Source organism: Parambassis ranga, chromosome 21 (genome assembly GCF_900634625.1).
Source record: "Parambassis ranga chromosome 21, fParRan2.1, whole genome shotgun sequence".
Taxonomy (NCBI): domain Eukaryota; kingdom Metazoa; phylum Chordata; class Actinopteri; family Ambassidae; genus Parambassis; species Parambassis ranga.
The window spans coordinates 12086079-12110083 of NC_041041.1; the positions used below are offsets into that span (position 1 = coordinate 12086079).

A 24005-nucleotide genomic window follows, 5' to 3' on the forward strand; every position below is an offset into this window, starting at 1 on the left:
GTACGTAGTAATGACTTCTAGTTTATTGTTATAATGTACTTTTAAAAAGTGCAACTTTTGAGAATGAAACAAAATAACGCAAGTACCTGAGGATGCCTGGAGGAGAACTACTAAGCCAATAGGTCGGTCCTCTGTGGATGGTCCACTTTGACCACAGATCACACAGTCATAAAGAACCTCGGACTCCATCACTTCTGATGCTCCAAGGTCCATAGCTGCTTCAGTTTCTGGGGATTCTGGCACAAAAGAAGAAAAACACTTTTGCAAACTTTTCCACAAAATCTTCCACAATGTTGCAGAAAAACGTGTGAATAATATAAGAACTTAAAAAGAACAATAAATAGGGTTGTATACAACTGTGGGCGAGTGAAAAACCACAACACCCATCTTAAAGGACCAGAAATTCAGGCAATAACTCATAATGAATGGAGCTCAGTTAAGCAGCATGACTCATTGCTTAATTCGCACAAAACAACTTTTGATCTCTTGATGCATTCAATATGGATTTTGCTTTGTTATTGCTAACGTCACAATAGTGTGACTTATTTTAATTTAGGGCTGTTACTAGTGTAGCTGTGTGTTTTGTGGAGGTTATGGGCAAATCACTTTCATTGAAATCCCTATTTCCAAACAAATAAAGCTCAGCAAACTACAGAAATGATACCAAAACTGACGCCAGACTGTAGAGATCTAATTTGGGTGAATGTATATGGGGAAAAAAATTTAGACAAAGTGCAGCACAACAAATGGCAAAGTCTTTTGAACCTGCCTGCATACTATATGGCATATATAAATATATATGAGCGGCACAGCACTAGATATTAATTACTGTTATGAAATTAGTTTTAAATGTTAAGAACTGTGTTCAATTTAAGCAGTAAACACTGTGTAGAAATGTCAAGCTGTGTTAGAAATTGATTAATTGCTTTTTTGAAGAATACATTCTCAGGAGAGGTCAGTGGGCTCCTGGGGGAATGAAAGCTGTTTGCAGTAGATGTCAATGTTACAGCTGTAGCCTAAGGCCACCCACCAACACAGTGACCAATGTGAATGCATGTACACACAAAAGGTAAGACAGAAATAAACACAAATGACAAGCACATATTTGTGAACCCTCTTAAAAATAATGCATCTGCATGTCGTAGTTTTATATTTATGTTAGCCTGAGCTAGGAAAACGCTGACAATGCATAAAAAAGAGTTATGAGAGTTGGGTCACATGATTATGTTCTCATTAACCTGAAACTAGACAAAAAAAGTCTCATTACCACAAATAAATCCAGAGCCTTCACTGCATTGACTTGCACAGCCACCTTCCCATTTATTCTCAAAATAATACAGGTGTTGTAAACCCAGATATGAGCTTGAAGAAAAGGAACTACAGTTGCTGTTGAGCAGAAAACATGCAGAGAGACATCAGAATACGGGCCTGACAGAATGCTCTTTGAACACAGCAGCCATTATTCATCTGCTAACCATGCTGTGTCAGGGTGGGCCCTGGGAGTCCAGCCTACTATTAGTGCTTTGATCCTAACTCACACCCAGCAGCCACCCACATTCCCACAGGAGCAGCCTCCTCTCAATTTCTTCAAACGGGCCTGCAGAGACCATACACTAGGACTCGGCCCACTGTCACCTTGCCCCAGTGAAAACGCACACAGCAATGACATATATATTTTAGCAAACTGAGCTTTTTTTCCAAGGGCTAAAGCAGCAACATGCCCTTCAAACAAAAAGTATCAATATGAGTTCTCTGCTTTTAAAGGTCTTGCACACCTTCAAGGCACTTGGCAGACAGGCTGTTCCAAGCACCTTATACCAGTCTTCTGTGAAATATATTCATGTCATTATCATAAACAAAGTTAGTAATTTAGGGCTTTAGATATGTAAAAAGAGGCACCAAGTTAATAAAAACCACCAACTTTCTTACCAACATCCATGGCTGTTTCCATGAAACTCTTCTGTCTCGAGGCAAACTCGGCAAGCAGTTTCTGCTGTCTCTCTCTGGCTCTCTGACGTCTAAAAGAAAAACACAAGTACATTTCTGGAGAGCAAAAATGAAGCAATGTGCTCAACAATCCGGAACTACCAAATATTATATGTATTAAACAACTTGGATGAGAGAGATAGGTGAAAACAGGGAGGTAAGGAAGGATTGGGCTTGGCCTTGCTTTCCCTGTTCAACATGTAACAGGGGATCAAATACACAGGAGGTGCCTAATTTCCAAAAGGCTGTGGTGTAGAATTTTGAATGGTTGAGTATTAAACTAATATGGCTTAACCCGATTCTGCAGGCATACAGTGTGAGAGCCGACTGTAAATTAAGTCCCTAATAGGAGGACATAAACAAATGCTGACAGGAGCGTCACAGCTCAACAATTCCCACTGATGGCTTCAGGGGTGCTGACAACCAGCCCAAAGAATGGGCTTCTTCGTCCTCACTAGCACTGACCACACTGCTGGCTGATGGTTGCCCTGGAAACTGGTTTAGCTCATATGAATGGGAGAGTCTCTACCTTTAATTTTGTCTGTGGGGTGAAGCCAACCCGAAAAGCAGGTCATTATCAAATGGTTATAGTCCATTTCATCATCACTGGAGTAGGAAAATGGAAGACACGGACTACTGAGTGAATGTGAGGTGAAAAGTCAAAACCCACATAGTTTAACTTACAAAAAAAAAACACCAATGGGCTACATTTTTGACAGGGCAAAGTATGCAAAGGTAATGGCAGCCACATATATACAACGTAGGGTTAAAACTGGCCTGTGATACCTTAAGAATCATTGTTTATATATTTTACATAATTATGTTTTTGCATAATGTCAACCATTTTCCTAAAGTTTAGGCATTTTAGAAGAAAAAAACAATAACATTACCTCTCTTCTTTATCCATAGCTTTCTTGTCAGTAGGACTGTTCTTCTTTGGGGGCACTGGAGGACACACCTTTCCACAAATGTCTTGGACACTTCGCTTGATCTGGCAGCTGCGTGCAGCTGCCTTGATAAGGATACGCTCAATGGCTGTGATGCCATCTCCATGAGCATGATGGCTGGTGTCCATGTCCTCCAGCACGGTGGCCGTTAGAGAGTTCTGCTTGGATGACAGCTTCTGGTGCAGTTTGATGAGGAGGGAAAGCATGCTCTCCCGGATTTCCAGGATCTCTGTCACCAGCTGTGGAGGTGTGCCTGGTGGAACCCAGCGTGTCGAGGAGCTCTTGGGCCTAACGACCTGGGTGGCTTCAGTGTTGCTGCGGTTGATGATCTCTTGGAACTTCCTCCTGCGCTCAGCCACGAGGCTGAACACCTGAGCTTCACGCAGGTTCTAAGGAAGCACAGAAGTATACATTTGTTTACATGTAATTTTACATTCTAGGAACACCTTTAAGTTACACACCATAAGAATATATAAATTGCAATACAATAATAGTACGCTAAATATTGTCACACATGACAAAAATTTTTAACAACCACTGATACGTATCAAGAACTTGATGCATATCGAGTATTAAGCCCACACTGAACCAACACAAACTAGAAAAGGCTCCTTTTGACCAGCATCCCTTCAAATTTCACCTGCATCTATGTACTATGGCAGATCAGTGTTTCAGCACAAATCCCATTTCCGAAAAACTGCATCACTTACGGACTGACGGATTGTGGGAGTGCATTATTACCATTACCAGACAGGAACAATACACATAAAAGTCAAATCAAATGTCCATTATAATATTTCAGTTGACATTTCTCAAACACTTTTGCTGATAGCATTCAGGATGACCACATTCCTGAGGAAAATTCAAATCATCCTTATGTAAAGCACACAAGCCATCTGAAGGATTGCCATGACCTGCCCTGACAAATAAAAGGGACCCGAGCTGCACTGTTAAATAAACATACATCATACAGCCCAGTCAAGGCAACATCAATCATACTGACATGCGGTTAAAAAGCATTTACCCCAAACCTGCATTACACACGTAATTAGTTTCAGCAGTCAGGAGGGAGGGGAACTGCTGAAGCATAGCACTTTACACACACCACAACACACCAAGGCAGACCTCCTTCAAAAAGCACAAAACAAACATGTGCAAAGAATTTCTTTCATAATAGAGATAAAACTGAGATAAATGGAGCTGCTAGTGTCATCAAAGCCATTCGCCTTTATTAAAGGAATGGATGCAGGCAGCTACCTCTCTCCAATTCCCTGTAAGACGTCTGGAGTTCTGTGAAACGAGTACAGCAAAATCATGATAAAAAGACAAACATAAAACTTCCAAACCAATAATACAAGCAAAGCAAAATCAAACGCATATTATGACAGAACTCAAAAAGGCCTTATCAAGTAGCCATAATCTGAGGTAACCCTCTGGGTTTTTACACCCCTTGGGAAGTGGAAATGGTTAATGTAGGCACAATGATTGTGCAGTCATTATGCTACTTTCAATTGGTATAGTCTACACAGACACACACTTTAAACAAAATAAAAGCTGGTTTAGGGCTATGTTTATCCAACTCAGTTTATCCATAATTATTAAAATAAATTAAATGCCAGTCAATCACTAAGAATGAAAATGTTAATGAAATATGATTCCATCCATAGCAACAAAGCAAATGTTTATGTTTATTTTATAAACCAGCTTTGTGTTAAAGTAACTATTGGTTTGGAGCTGTAAGGGGACTGCTAGGAGTGAGATAAGATCCTTTGTAAACACTGCCACTGTCGTGCCTGTACTGTGAATGTGAAGCCAGGCCGCCCAGTTAGCTTAGCTCAGGGATTGGAAACAGGACAAAAATACATTCAAACAAAACTGACAACAATGCCACCTGATGAATTCAAGTCCTATTATCACTGGACTATTAGTTTAAGCCTCTTATATATAAAAAAATGGCTCTTCATCTGCAGCCACTTGTAAGTGCTGTGTAATTCACAGCTATGAATTACCAACCTGGCCATAAGAAGAAGCTTCAGTGCTGGTGCTGGGAGGGGCCTCTCTCTTAACTTCAGGGGCTGTCTCAGGAACACGGACCCTCACAAAGTTGATGACATGATGCAGGTTGGAGAGAAGATTGGTGCCTGGGAACCAGCTGTCATGACAGTGTTCCTCAATGCAGGGCTCCTAAACGAAGCAACAGACATTTTAGTGAGACACCGGTGAAGACGTCTGCACAGTGAGAAGTCTAATGTAGACATATCTCACCTCATCCTCTTTGTTATCCTGAACCTGGTTGTCCAAGCCCAGCTCAATAAGGTACAGCACCATGCACAGCACATGTTCAGACATGTTCTGGTGATCCATCCATATCTAGGTGATAAAAATTTTACACATATATTATCCCTTTTATCATTACTGCTCTATAAATCATATTTAAAACATTGAGGCACGTCCCTTTTTTGCTGTAGCTTGGCATTGTTGTACTTGTCTGGTATCATGTTACATGTCAGCACCAATAAAAGATGAGTCACTGTACTTGTGGCACTAATTAAGCAAGCTAAACATTTAGCTCAAGTTGTATACTGAAATGCACGGACAGCATGTATTGTACTGCATGAACAGTAGTTAAGAGGCTCACCTTGTAGAGAAGAGTGAATATTACAATGTGCAGCGTCTTGCAGTGCAGCAACCTGATTAGGCCTTTGTAACATGGGTGCAGTGGAGTCCTCTCCTTGTAAGGTGGCCACGGATTGCCAGTGTGAATGCCAAATTGCTTCAAACTAGGTAAAATCATCCACAAAAATAATCAGAAAAATCAATCAGCAGCACAGAGAATGTAATTACCACACCCACACTGCAGGTGCTCGTTTACATACAACAAAACAGTCCAATTTCACAGAAAGCGAGTTAACACGGTAAATGAGTCACTAAAGATTTCAGTCTATGTAACAGAACAGCTGATGGACAGCACTCTATTAGCAATGATGGGATCATTATTACACGAACCAGGGCCAGCCTGACAGGCAATCCATCATATTCAAACAGTGCGAATGAGGAACATGAGGCTGGTATCAGACTCTGAAGGTCTTGAAGGAGAAATATGGCACAATTTCATCTATATTGGAAACACCAAGTACATCTAGAAACAAGCACAAGTTTTTCACAAGTATGTGGAAAAAGTGCAATTAGCTACATCAGTGATCCATCTGTACAGAAAAGGCCTAAAACTTCCATTTCACAAAATGCCATGTTCCTGACTGTCATTTCAGAGAATCACAGTAAAGGACATGTAAAGTATAATTAGCATCTTCACACGTTCCAGCAATGCTGAAGAAAATTAACCTCAAGGTGTCTCCTTCACCTCCACTGACATATTTGTCTGGAGCACAATCAAACAAGAAAGATTTACTTAATTCAATTACAATTTAGACTGAAATATTGATTTTTTTCGACAGCTATCTAATTGGAACCAAGTCTACCACCCGGGGGACCTGACCTTTCTTATCATGCCGCTTCATGAGCAGGTGAGAGAAGTGACCCTGTATAACTGAACAGGACAATTGTGCCAGCTTGTTTTGGTCAGGGGTGACTGAACGTGAATACACCAGCAGACATACAGTCACACAAAGAAAAGAACATACACAGAAAGACATTATCAGTTTATCCAGGTTAAAATAGGGGAACAATGTAACTTACAATGCTGAGTATCTATCCATTGCTGACTGGACATCGCGGCGATAGACTGTTCTGAGAACAACCATGATGGGGTCAAACTCCTTCTCCCACACCTCAGCTAGGGGAGAAAAGAAAGAGAAATGCTTTGCAACTGGGGTACAAAGTGACATTGATTTGCTTTTTTTCCATCCTATCCACAAAAGTGGTGTAAGCCTGCCCCCAAGTGGTGTCCTGAGGACTAATCACACAGCTCTAATACTCAAGAATTTCCATGTCAAATTGAACATTTTACCAGATTTTTCTACTCATTAATAGGTGGATGAATGCTCTGAAAAGCTTTGCAGATGGCGTGAAAGTGACACTTCGATGCTATAAGGCATTTATTGATGACACAAGAAGGCACTGGGCACAAGTAATTGCCACAGGACTACTCAAAAGGACAGACTCATCTGTTAAAAATATTAGTATGCCAGGATGTAAAGTGCTGTTCACTTCTTGCACACAACACAAACATTACACAGAGGTAGCTAGTGCTGTCTTTTTGTATTCCATTGTATCCAACTGACACTTCTGGTCATTGCAGTTGTGACTAGAAAATGTTCATATGTGCCATTATTTGTGTTTTTCAGCTAAAATTTCACCTAAACTTCTTTATTTTTGTCAACAAATATTGTTAACATTCCACGTTTACAACACCAGAAACTTTTAAGACACAACACAAGGTTTACCAGTTGTTAATAACCTTTACCTTTTGGTGTGTACATGCCCTGCTGCATGGAGCCTCCTGGCTCAAACACTGGTGCTTTAAAGTCAGCCACAGCAGAGAGCATATCCTCAAAACTACAGCTCCCTGGTACGATGCCACTCTTTGGGTTGGGATTTTCAGGAATCTAAGAAAACACTCTTAAGGAAAAAAGAATACTGATATATAGCTGTAAGTTGAGATGCTGTGTAAAATGTAAATAAAAAGAATGTTGTTTAGCACACTCAATGTGAAATAATGCTCCATTTAGATGTCAGCATGTGACTAAAACCTCCACATGTTGCAATTGGCGTTATCCATGTGCACCAGTATTTACATTTTACCATGTCACAGTTTATATTTGTAACAGGGGCTGTACTGAAGGATACAAGGTCTAACAGAGCACTGTGTGTACGATCATTCATACACAACTGAGAGACCATCTCAGCCCGAAGGATCTCATCGTCAGTCATCCCTGTGTTGAAAACACAAGATATCATTTTTACCTCAATGGGCAGACATCTTACAGTACCATGCAGCAGCTGTACATTAAAAAGTATTTAATAATTTATCATATTTAGGTTTGGCAAGATCATGAGAAAAAAAACGGTCTTTAAAACAGTCTGCATGATTTTTGGATAAGATTGAGAAAACTTCACTTCATCTCAAGGAAGAATAAAATAGTTTAGGTCACTTAGTTTAGACACTGCAGTGCTGTGTATTTGGAAAAACACACTGTTTTGTATCAACACCTTACACAGCTGTGTTATATAAAGGGGCCTTGTACAGCATTTGTTACTTTGGTACTCCCTGTAGACGGTGAGCATCTTCTTCTGTGTCTCTTACCCAAGTGAATGCGAAGGCTTGTCAGTATGACCAGAAAGGTCAGAGCTCCTTCCAGCATGGGTCTTTCCTGCTCAGAGTCTAACACAGCATTCTGATGCTGGGATGCCATGGTCAACAGGTCAACCACTTTAAACCTGAATCAGAAAGGACAGTATATCATTATATCACTTAGCTGAATGATTTAAGCAACATGACAATATGTGAAACCAGATTTTACCTCTCAAAAACACTTGAGATGAAGTAGTCAGGATCGAGCCTTGATGCACACACCTGCAATAATAATCAAAGAGAAAGCAGAATTACAAATATATTAGGACAAAAAATGTTTTATATACACAAGGGAATCTGATCATGCGTGTGTGTGTCTGTGAACCAGCAGTCCTAACCTGCAGCAGGTAGATGTCAGGATCAATCATGGAGTTGCAAAAATGAGACTGCACATAGGTCATAGCCTGTCCTTTGATCTGCAGACCATTCCTGACCCACATGTTGCTGTGGATCTCTGACAGGGATGCCTGCAAAGGTTTAATTAGTAGGTAAGTGCAGAAGATATGCAGATAAATAAAAGGTTGTTATTAGGGATGTCCCAATCAGGTTTTTTTGCCCTCGAGTCTGAGTCATCTGCCGATACCGAGTCCCGATCCGATACTTTCTAAAAAGGCACTCGTTGCGGCAAAACCCATGTGTGTCTGTGTGTGTGACAGCCCTAATAAATATATATATTCGAGTCCCGATTGGAAGGTAATGTCCGATTCCGATCGAGTCTGAAATCACGTAATCGGGCCCGATTTCCGATCACAAGATCGGATCGGGACATCCCTAGTTGTTATGGCCTTCTAGTGCTCTACCTGTATTTGAAGTGGATGCACCATGATCTTCATTAGCATCTCCTGGTCAGGCAGAAGGCTATCAAGATCCAGGCCTTGGCATTTGACAGCCTGAAAATTTGAAACCAAACAGTTAGCGCATATAAATACCCAAGAATACACTGGAAATGAAAAGGTGAGCAACTCTGACATACCTTACTGAGGAACATGGCATAGTAGCGGTGGAGTGGCAGATGGAATGTCACTTGATTTGGAGCAGGCTATCCAAGACATACAATGAAATATGAGAAACATTGTTGGGAAAAGCTTGCTCCTAAAAACAGCAGTTCATAAATCAAATTACCTCGTCAATGAAGCCAATGGCATCAAACCAGATCTGCAGGGTCTCCAAACAGTAGCGAACCACAGTTTTAGTGTATTCTTGTGTCTCCTGTTGACAGACAATTTAACATTTTAAAAATTCATATTGTATTCTGCAACACAGGATTTTTCTAGTGCACGTTTCATTCAAATTCATTAGGAGGAGTGAGTAACAGTCAAAAAACAGGACTTACTTTTACTTTGCAGTGTGTTAAGAGACCCCACATTGGTTGTGCACAGGCTTCAAGCTCTGCGGCAAATGCTGCATAGTATGTCTGAGATTCAAATTCCACATGTTCATTCAACTCCCGCTTATTCAGATTCATACCTAACAGAGCAAGAAAGGGAAATGTTAGACAGACACCAAATCTATAGAAATACGACATATGCATGCACGTATAAAAATGTTTGTATGAATGTGCAGGCCATGATTCTCTGCAATAAATCTGTGCTCATACTGTCAGCAAGAGGATACTGAAGCCCACTGTACAAGCCTGAGTTTTATTTTTAGGGTCATGCTAGAGTCTACACGGTGAGGAGCAGAAAGAGCCACAATTTTAATTCAGTGACAAAAATCTAAACATCTCACAACTCACCTTTTCTATAGAACAATCTCAGCAGAAGTAATGATTGTAATCAAGTGTGACTGAGTTTAAACAGCAACTACTTCAGGTCTCACAGTCAAGTGTCAGAAAATACTATCAAACACTGTATAACTCTTTATTATGAGCAAGTTTATTTCACAAGGGGTAAACTAATGAAGCGAACAACTTGTGTCTGTATCTCCCCAATGATGTTTAGGCAACATATAGCTGTGAGTTGTTGTAAATGAACTCTTTGTAAATATAAATAATAGGACATATTGTGCAGCACCCATTTCTGCTGAGGTTAACAAAAAAGCAGTGACTTACCTTGGAAAAATGACACAAAGCTCATCCACAGCATCAGCAAGGAGTGGTCCTCCAAGAACTTCTTTGCTACACTTCGATGTGAGAGGATGTTAATAAAATCACTAACTAGGGGCCAGTAGGTGTTGTTCTTCAGTAGTGCTTCACTGCAGTTCACCACAACATGGCGACTGTTTTCTTCATCTAAAGGGGAAAAACAAGAAACAGTGAGCACATCTGGATAGAGATACAGGGTTCTTGCAGGTTTTAGTAAGTTAAATTTAAGACCTTTTTAAGACCTTTCAAGACCATTGTGAATTAAATTTTAGACCAACAGGACGCATTACCTGAAACAAGATCCTACAAATATCAGTACAACTGTTATATGACAGATGCTTTGTAACTGAGTGAAGAATTTGATTTTGATGTCTCATCGGAACTAAATCGAAGGTCGTTAGTCGAAGTGGTGGTGACACTGTGCTGGAGTGCGGAGGGACCAGGCACTGACAAAGGTGAGGGTGGCGGGGGTGATATAAAAAACTGGGTGACAGCTTGAGCCCGCTGAAGGCTTTTTACAGCAAGCTGGTGTTTGTCCGCCTTGGAGTGAGACTCAAGTACTTTCACACCTAAGATCCCTAACTTGATGGTCCTCTTGCAAGGTTTGCAGCGAGCTTGCTGGGAACTGCTTGCAACCAGCTGTGAAAATCGCTGTTATCAAACCAAGCCTCGTTGCAAACACACTTCCCCATATTTTCTACGACAAGAAGGCGAAGTGACTGACCACACAGGCATCTCAAACATAGCGGCAAACTGACCAGCAGTTAGCGCGGGATTTGTAGTGCCACGTTCCAACAACGGGGATCAACCAGAATCAGCTTCTGATTGCTGCGTTTTACTCCGATTGTATGAGGCTCACACTTCTCAGGAATGAACAAAAGCAAAAAAATAAATAAAATTAAGACTAAACAAGATCAATCTTTTTTTCTTTTGAAGCCTGCCTAATGAGATACACCAGAGGGATAAAACATCTGTGCAGCACTGGCAACAAAAGAAACACTAAGCAGAATTAACAGCTGCATTTTACTCTTCAGACAGGAGCTCTTATTCTTTTTTTTTCTTTTGTACAAATAAATAAGAGACACCTTTGTAACAATTTGTGACAATTAGCTACTGGCATAAAACAGCCCCCTACAATGGATTTTTGAGAGCTGTTGGATTGATTCTCAAAATATCTGAAAAACTCCAAATTGTTGCGTCTTCTTTACAAATTACAATAATATTATCACATTAAATATAATAATACAGGGTGTGATGAGACATGTGTAAATCAAAATAATTAGACACACAGCCAATAAGGGCAACTCACCCTGAAGTTCACTTTTAATAAGGCAACTCTCCATCATGTAGAGGAGGACTGTGACCATGATGTCCAGAAGTTGACACTCCTCTGTCATGTGCCGAGCAAGCTCCTCATTGCTGAACAGCTGTACACTAATATGTACAATGCGGTTGGACATTGTATCCGACTCGTGGCTTTTCATCAATGTTTTCATGATGAAGGCGTAATGCTGAACAAATGTTTTTGTAAATGTGATCTACAGAGTGAAAAAAGGATAAGGAGATAAATAGATATACGTTACTGTTCCTGCAAGGACTGAAACAAAAAAAAGCACAAAACGATTATGTGATGCTGTTTTTAGTTTCTATTAAAAACATCATACAAACTGGAAACCAAGAATTACTCTCTTAAGAGTCTTCTTGTCATCTTCATCATACAACATACAAATAAAATGCATCTAAAAGCAATGGAAGTATGCATGGAAATATACCTTGTAATCTTGATCTGGCAACATGTTTAATAGGAAGGTGACCATCTTCTGAGGAAACTCGTATTTTATTGTCCAAAACAGCAACTCTTCCAGAAAGCATTTATGCTTTAGAGATTCAATAATACACGGGTCTGAAGGTAGAAACACACACATAATAAATAAGCAGTTCATTTCCATTGGTACATTAGTGTTATTAGTTGGTTTTACTTTGCACATACCTTTGGTACTGCTACTCAACTTCACCCTCTTTCTCTGACCAACAGACTGTCCTCCGTCTTGATCCTCCTGGGCAGAAAACATGGAGAGACATTTATTTAATAATCTTATAATAATAATAATAATAATAATATATGGTGACCATGATAAAAAATGTATAATGATAAAAAATTAAAACCTACCTCTTTACTAGACTCATTTGGACTCCCCGGGCCAGGGGTCCCTATAAAAACGAAGAAAAAGCAAGAAGTTGTGTAATGTTTTCTGTATTCATATTTATTTATCAATGTCAGGACGTTGTCAGCAGAAAACCTAGACCTATCTTCATAGACTAATAATAAAATGTAATAATGCTCTAAACACCACAGAGGAGAAAGAGGCAGATGTTGTTGGATTTCCAGACTCGTAAGGGGACGAACAAGGAATTGTCTATGGTCAGCATTTCACATCACATTTAGCAAAATGTAGCAACAAGGAGAATTATTAGTGTTTAATTTGACAAGGGTGTGTGAAAGAGAAGATAGTGCAATAAAGCGCCAGATGGCGAAGTAGAGATGGGTAGCATCTGGATAGCAATGAATTTAAACATTGCGTTACCTAAAGATATGACCCAGAGGGAATAAATAGATTATGAAGAGAGGGGGCCCTCTGGCAGAGCCCTGGGGGGCACCACTGTGGACAGGAAAGGGTTGTGATTTAAATTTTTAACTACAGAGTACACCCAGAGAGGTATGAGCAACACGAGATGAGTTGGTAATTTGAACAGACGCAAGACAGTCTAGGAGGAATATTGCATCTATGACTGGGGTCAGATCAAGGAAGATGAATAGTAAAGTATAAAGCAACCGCAACAGCAGAGGTAGCAGTAGGACTACTTCACTACTGTACTGAAGTATTAAAAGGCCAGATCTGTACTTTACTGAAGTCATGTTTTTCTCCTCCTTCCACTTTACTTGAAGGAATTGAATGTGAGGTTGTATTTCCAGTATACAGGGTTCCAACACATTCCAACACAAAGTCAAATTCAAGCACTTTCAAGGACTATGTTCTAGCATTTCACAAGCAAGAGTCATACAGACGGGTTTCACTTTAGGCATTCCACTTTCAAGCATTTTCAAACCTTGAAAACACAACAATTAAATTTAAGCAGTTTCAAGGAATTCAAGCACCCATGGGAACCCTGAGTATAGCTTGGGAACAAAATTGATATTAATATGCTTGTTGTTCTTTTATAAATATTAGAGCTTTGTGCAAAAGAGAGAAATGGGCAACTTATTTTGAACTCATTGCCTGATGACTGTAGTAACTGTTATTATTATTATTACTTCCTCCCATCTATATACGTGAAGAGACTGAGAATCCATCTCTGTATCCTCTTTTGCATATTGTTGCCTTAAGTTGTTAGTTGACATACTGTCATGAACCAAGTAACAAAGCAGTACCTCCATCCTGTATTTTTACTCAAGTCTGAGTCTCTTGATACTTCATGCATCTCTGCCACTGACTTTGTGTTATGACGTAAAGTCGTTGACCTATAGCTTTTATTTCAGTCATTGCCGAATGAATTTTGCATGTTGCAAAGTGCTGTTCTGTTGACATCAATGCCAACCAAAGCTGAAATTGAAACACCCATCAAGTCTGATGAATGAAAATGTTTTCTCACCCAACAGGGCCATCGCTCCTGCACCTCCTTCAGCACCCGCAGAGACATCAGCAGTTGCACCCTGGGTTTTCTCCTCCACAGACACCAGACCTGAATTTTTCAGCGCTGACAAATACTTCTCATAGTTCTTTTTAGCATACAAATTCTCCTCCTGGCCTGCAAAACAGAAACAGCAACATTATCTAATGCAATGTCAAAATCTCAGAATAAATACAATGTGTGTAAAAAAAATCAAATATTTTGGTTTTGAAAGTTTGGAATTGGTTAAATATATCAAGTGCAGACCATTTCTTGTGAGTAGTAACAGTAACAGATATAGATACAGTACAACAGTTTTACTTTCACACATAAAAAGTACAACTTCAAGCCAGGAAACAAATACAGCATGAAGAATGTTGACATTTACCCATGCTCAACTCCTTATATGTTTGCTGATTGGTCAATATCTTTGTCAGTACAGTCCTCATCGCTCCTCCCATCTTTGTGAGCTCCTCCAGAAAGGAGATCTGAGGCTCCAGCTGTTGCAGAACTTTCTGAAGATCTCTCTCAGTCGAGGAGTCTGGTAAAGCAAGATAAGCAATAAGCGCATTCGAGTATGCTTGGCATAAACATTTATATAAACACACGCTTGCTTGACAGGTTTTGTTTTTGCATCCTATATTCAACAGGAAAGCCATACAGTATAACTAAGGGCTTTAAGAGCTACTTTTCAGTTTTATATTATTATTTAATGTACTATTATGTCAAGTATTACTTAAGAGTACACTGTTGGTTGTTTTCACCTGGTTCAATGTATCCATCTCTCAGATACTGTATGATACACAGGATAAAGCGAGGAAGAATCATCTCAGACATCAAGAGAAGGTCTCGAGGTATTGAGGGGACATTTTCTCCAGTTCTCAACCGATGCCGTCGGCAAAACCTGTTCAAAAGAACAAAATAAATAATTTCTTTCTGTCTTTGCTTTGTCATAACACAGATTAACGGCAGCTAACATGCAGTACACAATCCAGCACAGGGGATGAATTCAGCTGATTTTATCGAAAAATAACTGGGGTGGTGACTCAGTACATTTCCCTCACTTAAAAGGAAATGTGTCTTTTTTTTCCAGTACTATATGTAGATAATAATCTAGAAATCCCTCCAAATACAACCACCAAAACTACCATATTCTTGCTGATAATGTTGTTGTATAATACATAAGTATAGTAAGTATGTAATATGATATCAATTTATGGATATTTAATATTATCTTATGGATCATCTAATCTATATGTGTGAAGGTTTATGACTCAGATACAAAGCAGAGGAAGTCTTTTTCTTTTTTTACAGGGTAAAGAAAACCAAAAATTAGACCAAACCTATCAGGATCAATCCTAAACAGAACGCATTTATTTCACAAAACTACCTGTCCGTATCTCAGCAGTATTTAATAAACAACTGAGAGATTTACAGAAACCTGCAGCTTCGGCAGCTTCTATGACAATTATTGTTATGTTAGCTAGCCTAATGTAAACCTTACAGGGCGGACTAACGGAGGGTTTTCTATTAATACGTGACAGTAGCATCGTAATGATCAAAACTGGACTAGACGGGCAGTCATTTGTAAGCGTACACAGTAAATATATATATATTACAAATAACTGACAGACTGTGCAGATCAGAAAATTTCATCAGCTACGTTAGCTCACATCTCGTCGAGACCTGTCAAACCGACAAACGACACCTGCTAACCTGTTAGTTAGCATAGCCAGCTTAGCTAGGAGCTAGCTTAGACTTACCCACTCTCTCGCATGACATTACTGTCTCCACAGTCACAGGCCCCTCCAGCCTGGCTTCTGAACATGTTGAAATCATGGCCCGTATGGTCTCCATTATTAAAACACTCAGCACACAGTGACATACACGGAGAAATGCCACAAGTCCGGCATCTATACGCCACAAAATTAGCTGTCCAAACCAAGCCGCACAGAGTAGCGTTGTCATAGGACCGGACCGTCTTGCAGAACTCCTCGAAACCTTCGCCACCTGCAATCAGGCATTTACACCAGTCAAGAGCTTCTGTGTCCGCCGCAGGTTTTTCGATATTTAGCACAGCGTCTAGCAGCTCTTGAAGTTGTCGGACCCCAGAGCTATTGTCAGTCCGGTTCAAGTCCGCTTTCAAGTGAGCAGCAGTGGCTTTCTTGTCCCGGCGCAGCAGCGACGCCGCCATCATGCACTCTTGCTTGTTGTCCACAAATTTATTTTTGTTGTCTTGTTTCCATGTTCTCGTGGTTTCTCGCGATACAATGTGTTACCTCGATGTTGAGGAGCGGACTATAGTAGCGGATTACTAAACTAATTTACGTTACGTGCGCAGCAACTACTAAGAAATCCACTTTAAGTATTTGCTGATAAGTGGTATACGTGTTTCTTGCAGTGTCCTCTTATTTCCTTAACCAGCTCGATTTGTGCACAGTCATCCAAGTGCTGCTTGACAGGTTATTTCTTTGTGTCTAGGCAACTCTCACTTGGGCCCACCCCACCTACATAGAACAAGGCAGTGTGAGGAGTGGCGTTTTATTAATGTGGCAGTTACATTATAAAATAAATGATTTACTTTCCTTAACTTTTATAAACACTTTATTTAATGATGAACATATTTTAAATACATGTCAATTTTGTACAATAAAATGTATATACTCGCAGTAATAAGAGTGCATAAGAATGGGAATAACAAGCTGACATGTTTATGGTTAACAGCGTACAGAAACCAAACAAACGCAGGGCGGAACACATGCCACGAGTCTCTGGACAGTGTCGGATTGTGTTGGTGGATGCACGGTTTAGCGGAAGTTATCCTCAGCCTTGCATAAAATCATGGCTCCCTCACTGTGACTGAAACTAAAGAGTATAGATTAAAATAAGTCACCTGGAGTGTCACCCAGGGGACACGCAGCTTTGCTCGCTAGCAATGAAACTCAAAGAATTAGAAAGCTGCCTGCAACAAGTGGACACATTTGAAGAGCCCAAAATCCTTCTTGAGCAGTATCCAACTAGCCCTCACATTGCCGGTGAGTGACACTCATCTGAGCGTTAACTGGTAGCACTACGGTTCTTAATAACTGGTTTTCCTCGCAGCGTGTATGCTTTACACAATCCAGAGTACGTTTGATGACATTGAAGGTAAACTAGTGGCAGATCTGGGATGTGGTTGTGGAGTCCTCAGCATCGGAGCTGCGATGTTGGATGCAGGGTGAGAACTTATTCTACGGTCATCTTGTCTTAAAGTAAACATGTGCTGTGCCGATCTGTGACATTTTAATTCGTTTACAGCTTGTGCGTCGGCTTCGACATCGACGATGATGCTCTGGATATATTCAGAAGAAACGCAGAGGAATTTGAGATCACTAACCTGGATCTGGTGCAGTGTGACCTGTGCTGCCTGGAAGCAGAGGCTTATGCTAAGAAGTTTGACACTGTTATAATGAATCCTCCATTTGGGACAAAACACAACCAAGGTGAGAACATATTATTTGGTGATATTTGACTGTGCCACTTCGGTTCGCTCTTTGCTTGGCTGCCTTAAGCAATTTCCCCATTGTGGGTTTCTTTAAAAAAAAAAAAAAAGTCTGATTTAAACAAATCAAGGATGACAGATTTGGTGCCTATCACAAATATGGCAAAAGAGTATTAAGACATACTTGAAAAGCTGTAAAGCAGATTGTTGAAACTGCATTTACGTTCCTTAAACTCCAAGCGTGTCCATGTTTTGTGCAGTTCACGTGTTCTTTTATTTAAGGCATGGACATGAAGTTCCTGCAAGCAGCTTTAACAATGGCAAAGACAGCTGTGTACTCACTTCATAAAACATCAACACGAGATGTAAGTCAAGCATCCGCACTGGATGCAGAATGACAACATAAGAAGCTTTCAGGATTGAATTCAATGCTGCAAACTGCTTACGTTATCAGTCATGATCTTTCTCTGAGAGTTAAACCTCCAACAAGTCTGCATCTGTGGTGATTTGTTTTACTTGTTGCAGCACATACAAAAAAAGGCAAATGACTGGGGAGTAAAGATGGAAGTCATAGCAGGTAAGAAATAAACAGTACACCTTTTTATAGTGAAAGTGTTCCAATACTGATTACATCGTTTCCTTACAGAGCTACGATATGACTTGCCAGCATCGTACAAGTTCCATAAAAAGAAATCGGTAAGCTGTATCAACTAATACATGTTATCTCCACCTATGACATAACATATTCTTTGAGCTGTTTTTTTTAGAAATGTTTTATTTGCTATACATATGCAAACTTAAAAAAAAACTGACGTCCTCATCACTCGCTGTCAGACAAAAAACAAAACAATGGCACGCTGATTCTAGATGTCACACCAGTCTCACAAAATCAACTAAAATACTCTGGGGAAATTAAATTACTGTCAAAGAGCAGATTTGAATATGATTAAAATCAAAACATCTTCAGTGAAGAAATATACAAAACAAAATGTGAGAGGCACAACATACAAGGACTTAAAAAGCTGAAAACTGACTCCAAGCTTTGCCAACATTTCTCTAGGTTGACATCCAGGTGGATTTCCTCCGATTCTCCAAAACCTGACGCTTTCACTGGAATGGATTCAAGTTGCCTCTGTGTTTCACTGTTTGTAATAAATGATTTCACAAAAGAAATGTTCCAGGTGTGACTTCATGACTAGGATCCATTCTCAGTTTTGGCAACTTTTGCTGCAGGAGCTGAGGGAAAAACAGAACGGATAAGAAATGATTCGATACCCTGATATCAAACAAAGACCTGAAGCTCAGGATGTCGAACTTACCATCCTCCTCATCATCGCTATCGAATTTCGTCTTCTTTCCTTGGAAATGAGTTTTGCTTTGATCTCTGTCACCTCGTCCCCTTCGGCCTCCTCTTCCTCTGCCACCTGATCTTCCTCGCCCACCTTTATAAGATAGGCAAGAAATGTCATCTGTCACTGTCAGGAATGTTGACACTGATTCACTGTCAAATAAGTAAACCAGCCTCACCTTTGCCTCTGGACCTGCTCTGTATTTCCTGCTGAGCTCCAATTATCTTCTTCATTACCTCTTTTTCTTCATCACCTTCAAGCACCTGCCATGTGACGCTGCTGTCTTTGATTTTCAGTTCCCCTCCACTTGCCTCTTCGGCCTTATCGAATGCTTCCTTTGCATTCCCATCAAACAGAAGGGTGCCCTTTGAGGGAATTAAAAAAATAAAGTTAAACTAAATGACACGTCTTCATCTCCAGTTGTGAGATTTAATCTGTAGAAGGATTACGAACCTCTTTGGCCCCTCGTGTGAAGTCCACCCACTTGATCTTTCCATGCCCAGAGAACAACTCATGAAAGTCTTCTCTTGAAACATCTTTAAGCTCTCCGGCAAACTTCAATAAGCAACCTGTCTTCTCATCCAATAGCAGACCCTGCAGAATAGAAAGATAAATAAACATCAAATGGGCATATTTTAAGTTAAAGAGTTTAAGAGCTAAGATACTTGGTGGGTATTTACCATTTCTTTATCCTCTGTGTGTTTCTGCTGTTGTTCCTTGTCCCTAAATAAAATATTTTGGGAGGATCAGACACTTTTCAACAATAAAGACGATCCATTTTTACAAAAATAATCCCAGCTTTTGTACTCACTGTTTAGCCTTGGCTTTAGATTCTGCTTTAAACTGTTTCCTCTCCTCTGCTTTCTTTGTATGATAGTCTTCCCTGGAAGAAAGAAATGAATACTGATGTCTACGTACAGAAATGTTTCAAAAGCCCTGAACTGTACAGCTCTCCACATAATCAAGACAATCTAGTTGTTGTATTTGAGTTTTATCCTTCATAAAGAAAAGCAGCCTTCAGCTTCAATCATCATCGCCCTAATGTTCAACATATTTAGAGGAAAGAGGAAACCTATACAGATCTGTTAATCTGTGTTTTATGTCAATGTTTTGTTGCCTTCTAGTTTACTTATAATGGTTGATAAAAATTAGGTTCACATATTTAAATTCACAGAATATAAGGGAATAAAAAAAGATCCCCACACATTTAAATCAGCATAACTATTCATAAATCTTTCAAATCAAATCACATTGTGTCACTAAGTAGCACAGCCAACCTTGATAACACAAGCATCTCATTGTCTTTGAAGGACTTTATGTCTGAACGTTCCAGGAACTGTTTAGAAGACTCTTCTGTGTCGAAGCAGATAAACACTGATCCCTGTTAAGACAAAAATATATACAATTTATGTAAAAAAAAAAAAAAAAAAAAAAATAAAAAAACTACTCTAAACGTATTGGCCAGTCATTGAATTAGAACTGCTACATGATCCGTTTCATTTACCTTGAACTGCTTTTGAAGGTTTCTTCTCATCTGAATGTTTTCTATGGTGCCCTTTTCATTTAGCCACTCCTGAATTTCATCCAGGGTGGTTTCCAGAGGGAACCCTTTCTAAATAAGAAAAGACAACATTAGAACATTAGTCTTAATACAAGGAATGGAAAATTTCGAATATGGTGGCATATGTGTACTGTAAATTATCCTTTTAGCGTTTGCAATAGTTTTAGATCAGCATACAACAAAATGGCGACTGCTGACAATGATTAGCACCCGAGCAATTTTAAAACTTACCATGTACACCGATTTGTGTTTAAGTGCATCTTTGTATTCGTCATTCTGTTCAGGTAAGGGTTTGGTAGGAGACCTCCTGATCTTTGTCTTGTCTTCACTGATTTCCAAGAGGCCAGTGTTTGATTTCTGCAGAGCTGCAACAATGATGCTGCTCTCTGTTGTTAGACACTTCAACCTGAGAAAGAGAAAACAAATATTTTAAGTCAACACTAAGGCAATCCTGTGTCACTGTGATCACTCATAGCTGGGATTTTGGTGGGGACTTGATTGCTGATACACTACTTTCACAAGTAATTAGGGTTGAATAAAAGGCAAATGTGCTAATAAATACAAGAGTTGTCAACATTAAATCCAAGGTTGTTAGTATGAGATCCCAGTCGAATGGCATTACATGGATTCTTCTGAACTTAAGCAAAATGCTCTTTGTTCATGAGGCTTTTATTTGTGCTCATTGTAGCGAGATGTGACCTGGTAACAGGGCACTTCAGGGACAGAGTCTTGTCCTGCCTGTCGTGAATCATATGGGTCCACAAGCAGATCAGTCATCACTGCTTTATCCTCTTGCTCAACCACACAAACTCTTCCCAACTGCTGAATTCAGAAGATTCCACATCTGTTCGGTCCTTTCCTTAGGTCCTATCTTCAGCTTTAGTGTGCTGGTAGACATCAATTGCTGATAGAAAAAGCAAATACTTACACTCCACTGTTTCTACAGTGATAGGAAAACAAGCATGCTGCATATTACACCCGTTGGGTCATGTAGATCACCAGTGTCAGTGATCTCTTACACTACCTTGAAGGTTCATGGGTGTGGTAAACAATAGCATGCATGTGACTGCAGGTTAACACCAACAGTTGCTACAACAACAACAAACTTGCTCTGTGCTGGACTCGCCTGCTCCAATTTAAGAACCTCTGGTACATGCACAAAAGCAAACTACAGCCTCTAGAGGAGGGTAAAACTAGATGGGCAATGAAGCAGAGATTGTCAGAACATTTCACATCAACAGTCAGTTTTAATTTGTGTATTGCTACAGGAAAATTTTTCAGTGTTGGCAGACTGAAGACAAAACTTTGCAAACAACAAGTGAAAAGGGAGCAGTAATTTAATGCAGCCTTTGTGGCACATTGTGGCAATTACCCTAGTTTGTCCTGCTGTAGTTTTATCGTGAACCTAAAATATTTTAACACATAATATCTCACTCATTAAGCCCACAGTTGCCCTTTGTTTTTGCTCTTAAGAGTATATGGCTGCCTGAATTCCTCACATGAATAATTAGTGAGTTTACAAGCTATTAGCAAGCATGTGCACAGTCTGTAGCACTTGTGTCTCACTGCACAACAATAGTTTTACTTCTTAAACTCTGCTGTTGAATATCTAGGTGAATATTAAAAATACTTGTGCAGATGAATCAGTGAGAAAGTGGAGCAGCTAGTCTGCCCTCTTTCCACACACACACACACACACACACACACACACACACTGAGGAGGTTACTGCAGCATCCTAAAGTTTCCAGGTCACTGCTATGTTGAGCTTACAAAAACAACATGTATTAATAAATTAGGTCAAAATGAGGATTAACTTAACCAGTGAACGTGATGATGAGAAATAAAAACACACCTGTTGAATTTAAGCATCGTCTCCAAAGTCACCCAGCCATCATCAAGCTGCAGCTGCTCTTTGAGAAACTTGTCTCTGGGGAGATTGTGATCACCAAAGTAGTACTAGGTGGGAACGAGAGATGACTTTAGTGCTGAATTCAGTTAACTTTAATACACAAGTAAGGAAGCATCGTAAATCAGAATTACCTCTACTTGTCGAGCCACTTTGCTCTCAAGTGGTGTCATTCCTTGATTTTCTGCCATTATTGTTCTGTGTAACAAACAGGGTTAAGAATAGAATTTAAATTCTAGAATTCAATTTTAAAAAAGCAGCAATTTTCCAAGAAGAGAATGAAAAGCATAATACACAGCTGGACAGATCAGTCACTCAAGTGAAGGATTACATAATACAGCAGACACTGTTTTATAAGCACACACATTTAGATTCGAATCACTTCCATTGTGCTCCATGGGACTGTTGGCAAACTGTAAACCGAACATCACTCCTTACATCAGCCTTACATCACTAAAGATAGTTGTGATCTTTCTCAGCAACAGCAAACATGACACAATGTAATCCAATAAAATTTGATTTGAACTCTTCTCAGTGTGCACTACCCTATATATACACTACCCTAATTTTATTATTAATAAAAGGGGAAACACCACAGCATTGCACATTTATCTTGATCAGCTTGGTGCAGTAAAAGGTAGGAACATTATTTGACATAAACAGTTCATGCTGATGTCATACTGCTGTTGAAGCTAGCTTTATTGCTAACTGGCTAGCTTAGCTAATGTGCCGCAGCTGTACACCGGCCACGCTGTATGTCCATGCAACCAAGAGCCACCCACGTCAGCTTACAGTGTAGTCACATTGAAAGCGTACGTTTTATTTCACGGGGCGACAAATTAGCTTTTAATTACTTTACGCTTAATTTAGCTTTACTTGATGTTAATGTAGTCGTTTACGCTGCGCTTCTGAATTCTAGCAGTAGCACGCTATTCACGCTGCTACAGGAGAATAGCTACCGATATTCCTGTAAATCTATAAACGGTCCAGGGTGATATTGCCCGAAAGGTTTTTTCCACCATTTAAAAAGTTATACTTACGATTAGTTAAGTCGCTGATATAAGAAGTTTGAGCTTTTCAAACCTACAAGTCCTCACTTCTCTTCTCGCACGTTGTGGAACTGCGTGCTACGGTCAGCACCGAGGGACAAAAAAGAAAAGCTGAAGTCTTTGAGAATAGTGCGATGACGATGTTGTTATAGAATTACAACAGTGCCATCGTGTGGCCAGTTTCTCCTACTGCTCTCAAATAGCAACATGCTTCCAGCTTGACAGCTGGGTTAAATTCCAGCGCTTTGCACCCTGTGTGGGGTAAATTAGGTTAAGATGATGGATGGATGTTTATTGACTCTTTTATTTGAGTTTTTGCATTTTTGTCTTGGATATTAGTTTTATGCCCAGCTGTATGCCTGTTAAATTATATTTCTCCATTTTAAAAGAAAAATTTTAATACTGTATTAATTTATGTATCAGCAGTTTTTTTCTGGTTCTTTGTTAAAATCTCAATAAAGCGTTAAAAAAGAGACACTTGTGTCTTTTGGATTTGAACAAACACATTGCAATAATATATATTTTATATAGCCTATCATTCAAATTTTTTACACTTTTTCTCTACAACATAAGTAACTCTAAATCCCAAAATAGCATGCACACAGCTGAGGGTGAAAGTGAAATTTGTTAAATAATGTTAAAAAATATAAAATTATATGTCA

At 39.6% G+C, this 24005-nt stretch overlaps 3 protein-coding genes across 4 annotated transcripts in view; 1 reads left to right on the forward strand and 2 right to left on the reverse strand.

The window, feature by feature from the left end:
- Window positions 1–16193, reverse strand: part of ubr3 (ubiquitin protein ligase E3 component n-recognin 3) — a 30902-nt gene extending 14709 nt beyond the window's left edge. The window contains exons 1-26 of one of the 2 annotated variants that reach the window (XM_028392914.1): window positions 15760–16193; window positions 14761–14900; window positions 14385–14537; window positions 13979–14134; window positions 12498–12538; window positions 12318–12384; window positions 12100–12230; window positions 11637–11865; window positions 10295–10474; window positions 9578–9711; window positions 9367–9453; window positions 9218–9283; window positions 9045–9134; window positions 8583–8711; window positions 8414–8466; window positions 8197–8330; window positions 7740–7825; window positions 7357–7498; window positions 6630–6726; window positions 5572–5713; window positions 5199–5303; window positions 4947–5117; window positions 4191–4223; window positions 2877–3322; window positions 1930–2018; window positions 87–236 (exon numbers count right to left, since the gene is read on the reverse strand). In XM_028392914.1, coding sequence (XP_028248715.1) covers window positions 87–236; window positions 1930–2018; window positions 2877–3322; window positions 4191–4223; window positions 4947–5117; window positions 5199–5303; window positions 5572–5713; window positions 6630–6726; window positions 7357–7498; window positions 7740–7825; window positions 8197–8330; window positions 8414–8466; window positions 8583–8711; window positions 9045–9134; window positions 9218–9283; window positions 9367–9453; window positions 9578–9711; window positions 10295–10474; window positions 11637–11865; window positions 12100–12230; window positions 12318–12384; window positions 12498–12538; window positions 13979–14134; window positions 14385–14537; window positions 14761–14900; window positions 15760–16193 — 3685 coding nt within the window. The remainder of the gene's footprint in view (window positions 1–86; window positions 237–1929; window positions 2019–2876; window positions 3323–4190; window positions 4224–4946; window positions 5118–5198; window positions 5304–5571; window positions 5714–6629; window positions 6727–7356; window positions 7499–7739; window positions 7826–8196; window positions 8331–8413; window positions 8467–8582; window positions 8712–9044; window positions 9135–9217; window positions 9284–9366; window positions 9454–9577; window positions 9712–10294; window positions 10475–11636; window positions 11866–12099; window positions 12231–12317; window positions 12385–12497; window positions 12539–13978; window positions 14135–14384; window positions 14538–14760; window positions 14901–15759) is intronic. The other variant, XM_028392915.1, reaches the window with a different exon arrangement.
- Window positions 16194–16769: 576 nt separating this feature from the next.
- Window positions 16770–18650, forward strand: mettl5 (methyltransferase 5, N6-adenosine). Its single transcript, XM_028394304.1, has 7 exons — window positions 16770–17031; window positions 17099–17213; window positions 17294–17478; window positions 17760–17842; window positions 18003–18054; window positions 18124–18173; window positions 18538–18650. Exons 1-7 carry the CDS (start codon window positions 16932–16934, stop codon window positions 18577–18579), a joined length of 627 nt encoding a protein of 208 aa, XP_028250105.1. The 5' UTR covers window positions 16770–16931; the 3' UTR covers window positions 18580–18650.
- On the reverse strand, window positions 17976–23455 carry ssb (small RNA binding exonuclease protection factor La). The gene is made up of 12 exons (XM_028394303.1): window positions 23335–23455; window positions 22429–22492; window positions 22241–22344; window positions 20619–20793; window positions 20331–20438; window positions 20104–20207; window positions 19638–19709; window positions 19507–19549; window positions 19280–19420; window positions 19005–19191; window positions 18797–18919; window positions 17976–18713 (listed from the first exon to the last, which is right to left on the reverse strand). Exons 2-12 carry the CDS (start codon window positions 22483–22485, stop codon window positions 18673–18675), a joined length of 1155 nt encoding a protein of 384 aa, XP_028250104.1. The 5' UTR covers window positions 22486–22492; window positions 23335–23455; the 3' UTR covers window positions 17976–18672.
- Between the last annotated feature and the right edge of the window lie 550 nt (window positions 23456–24005).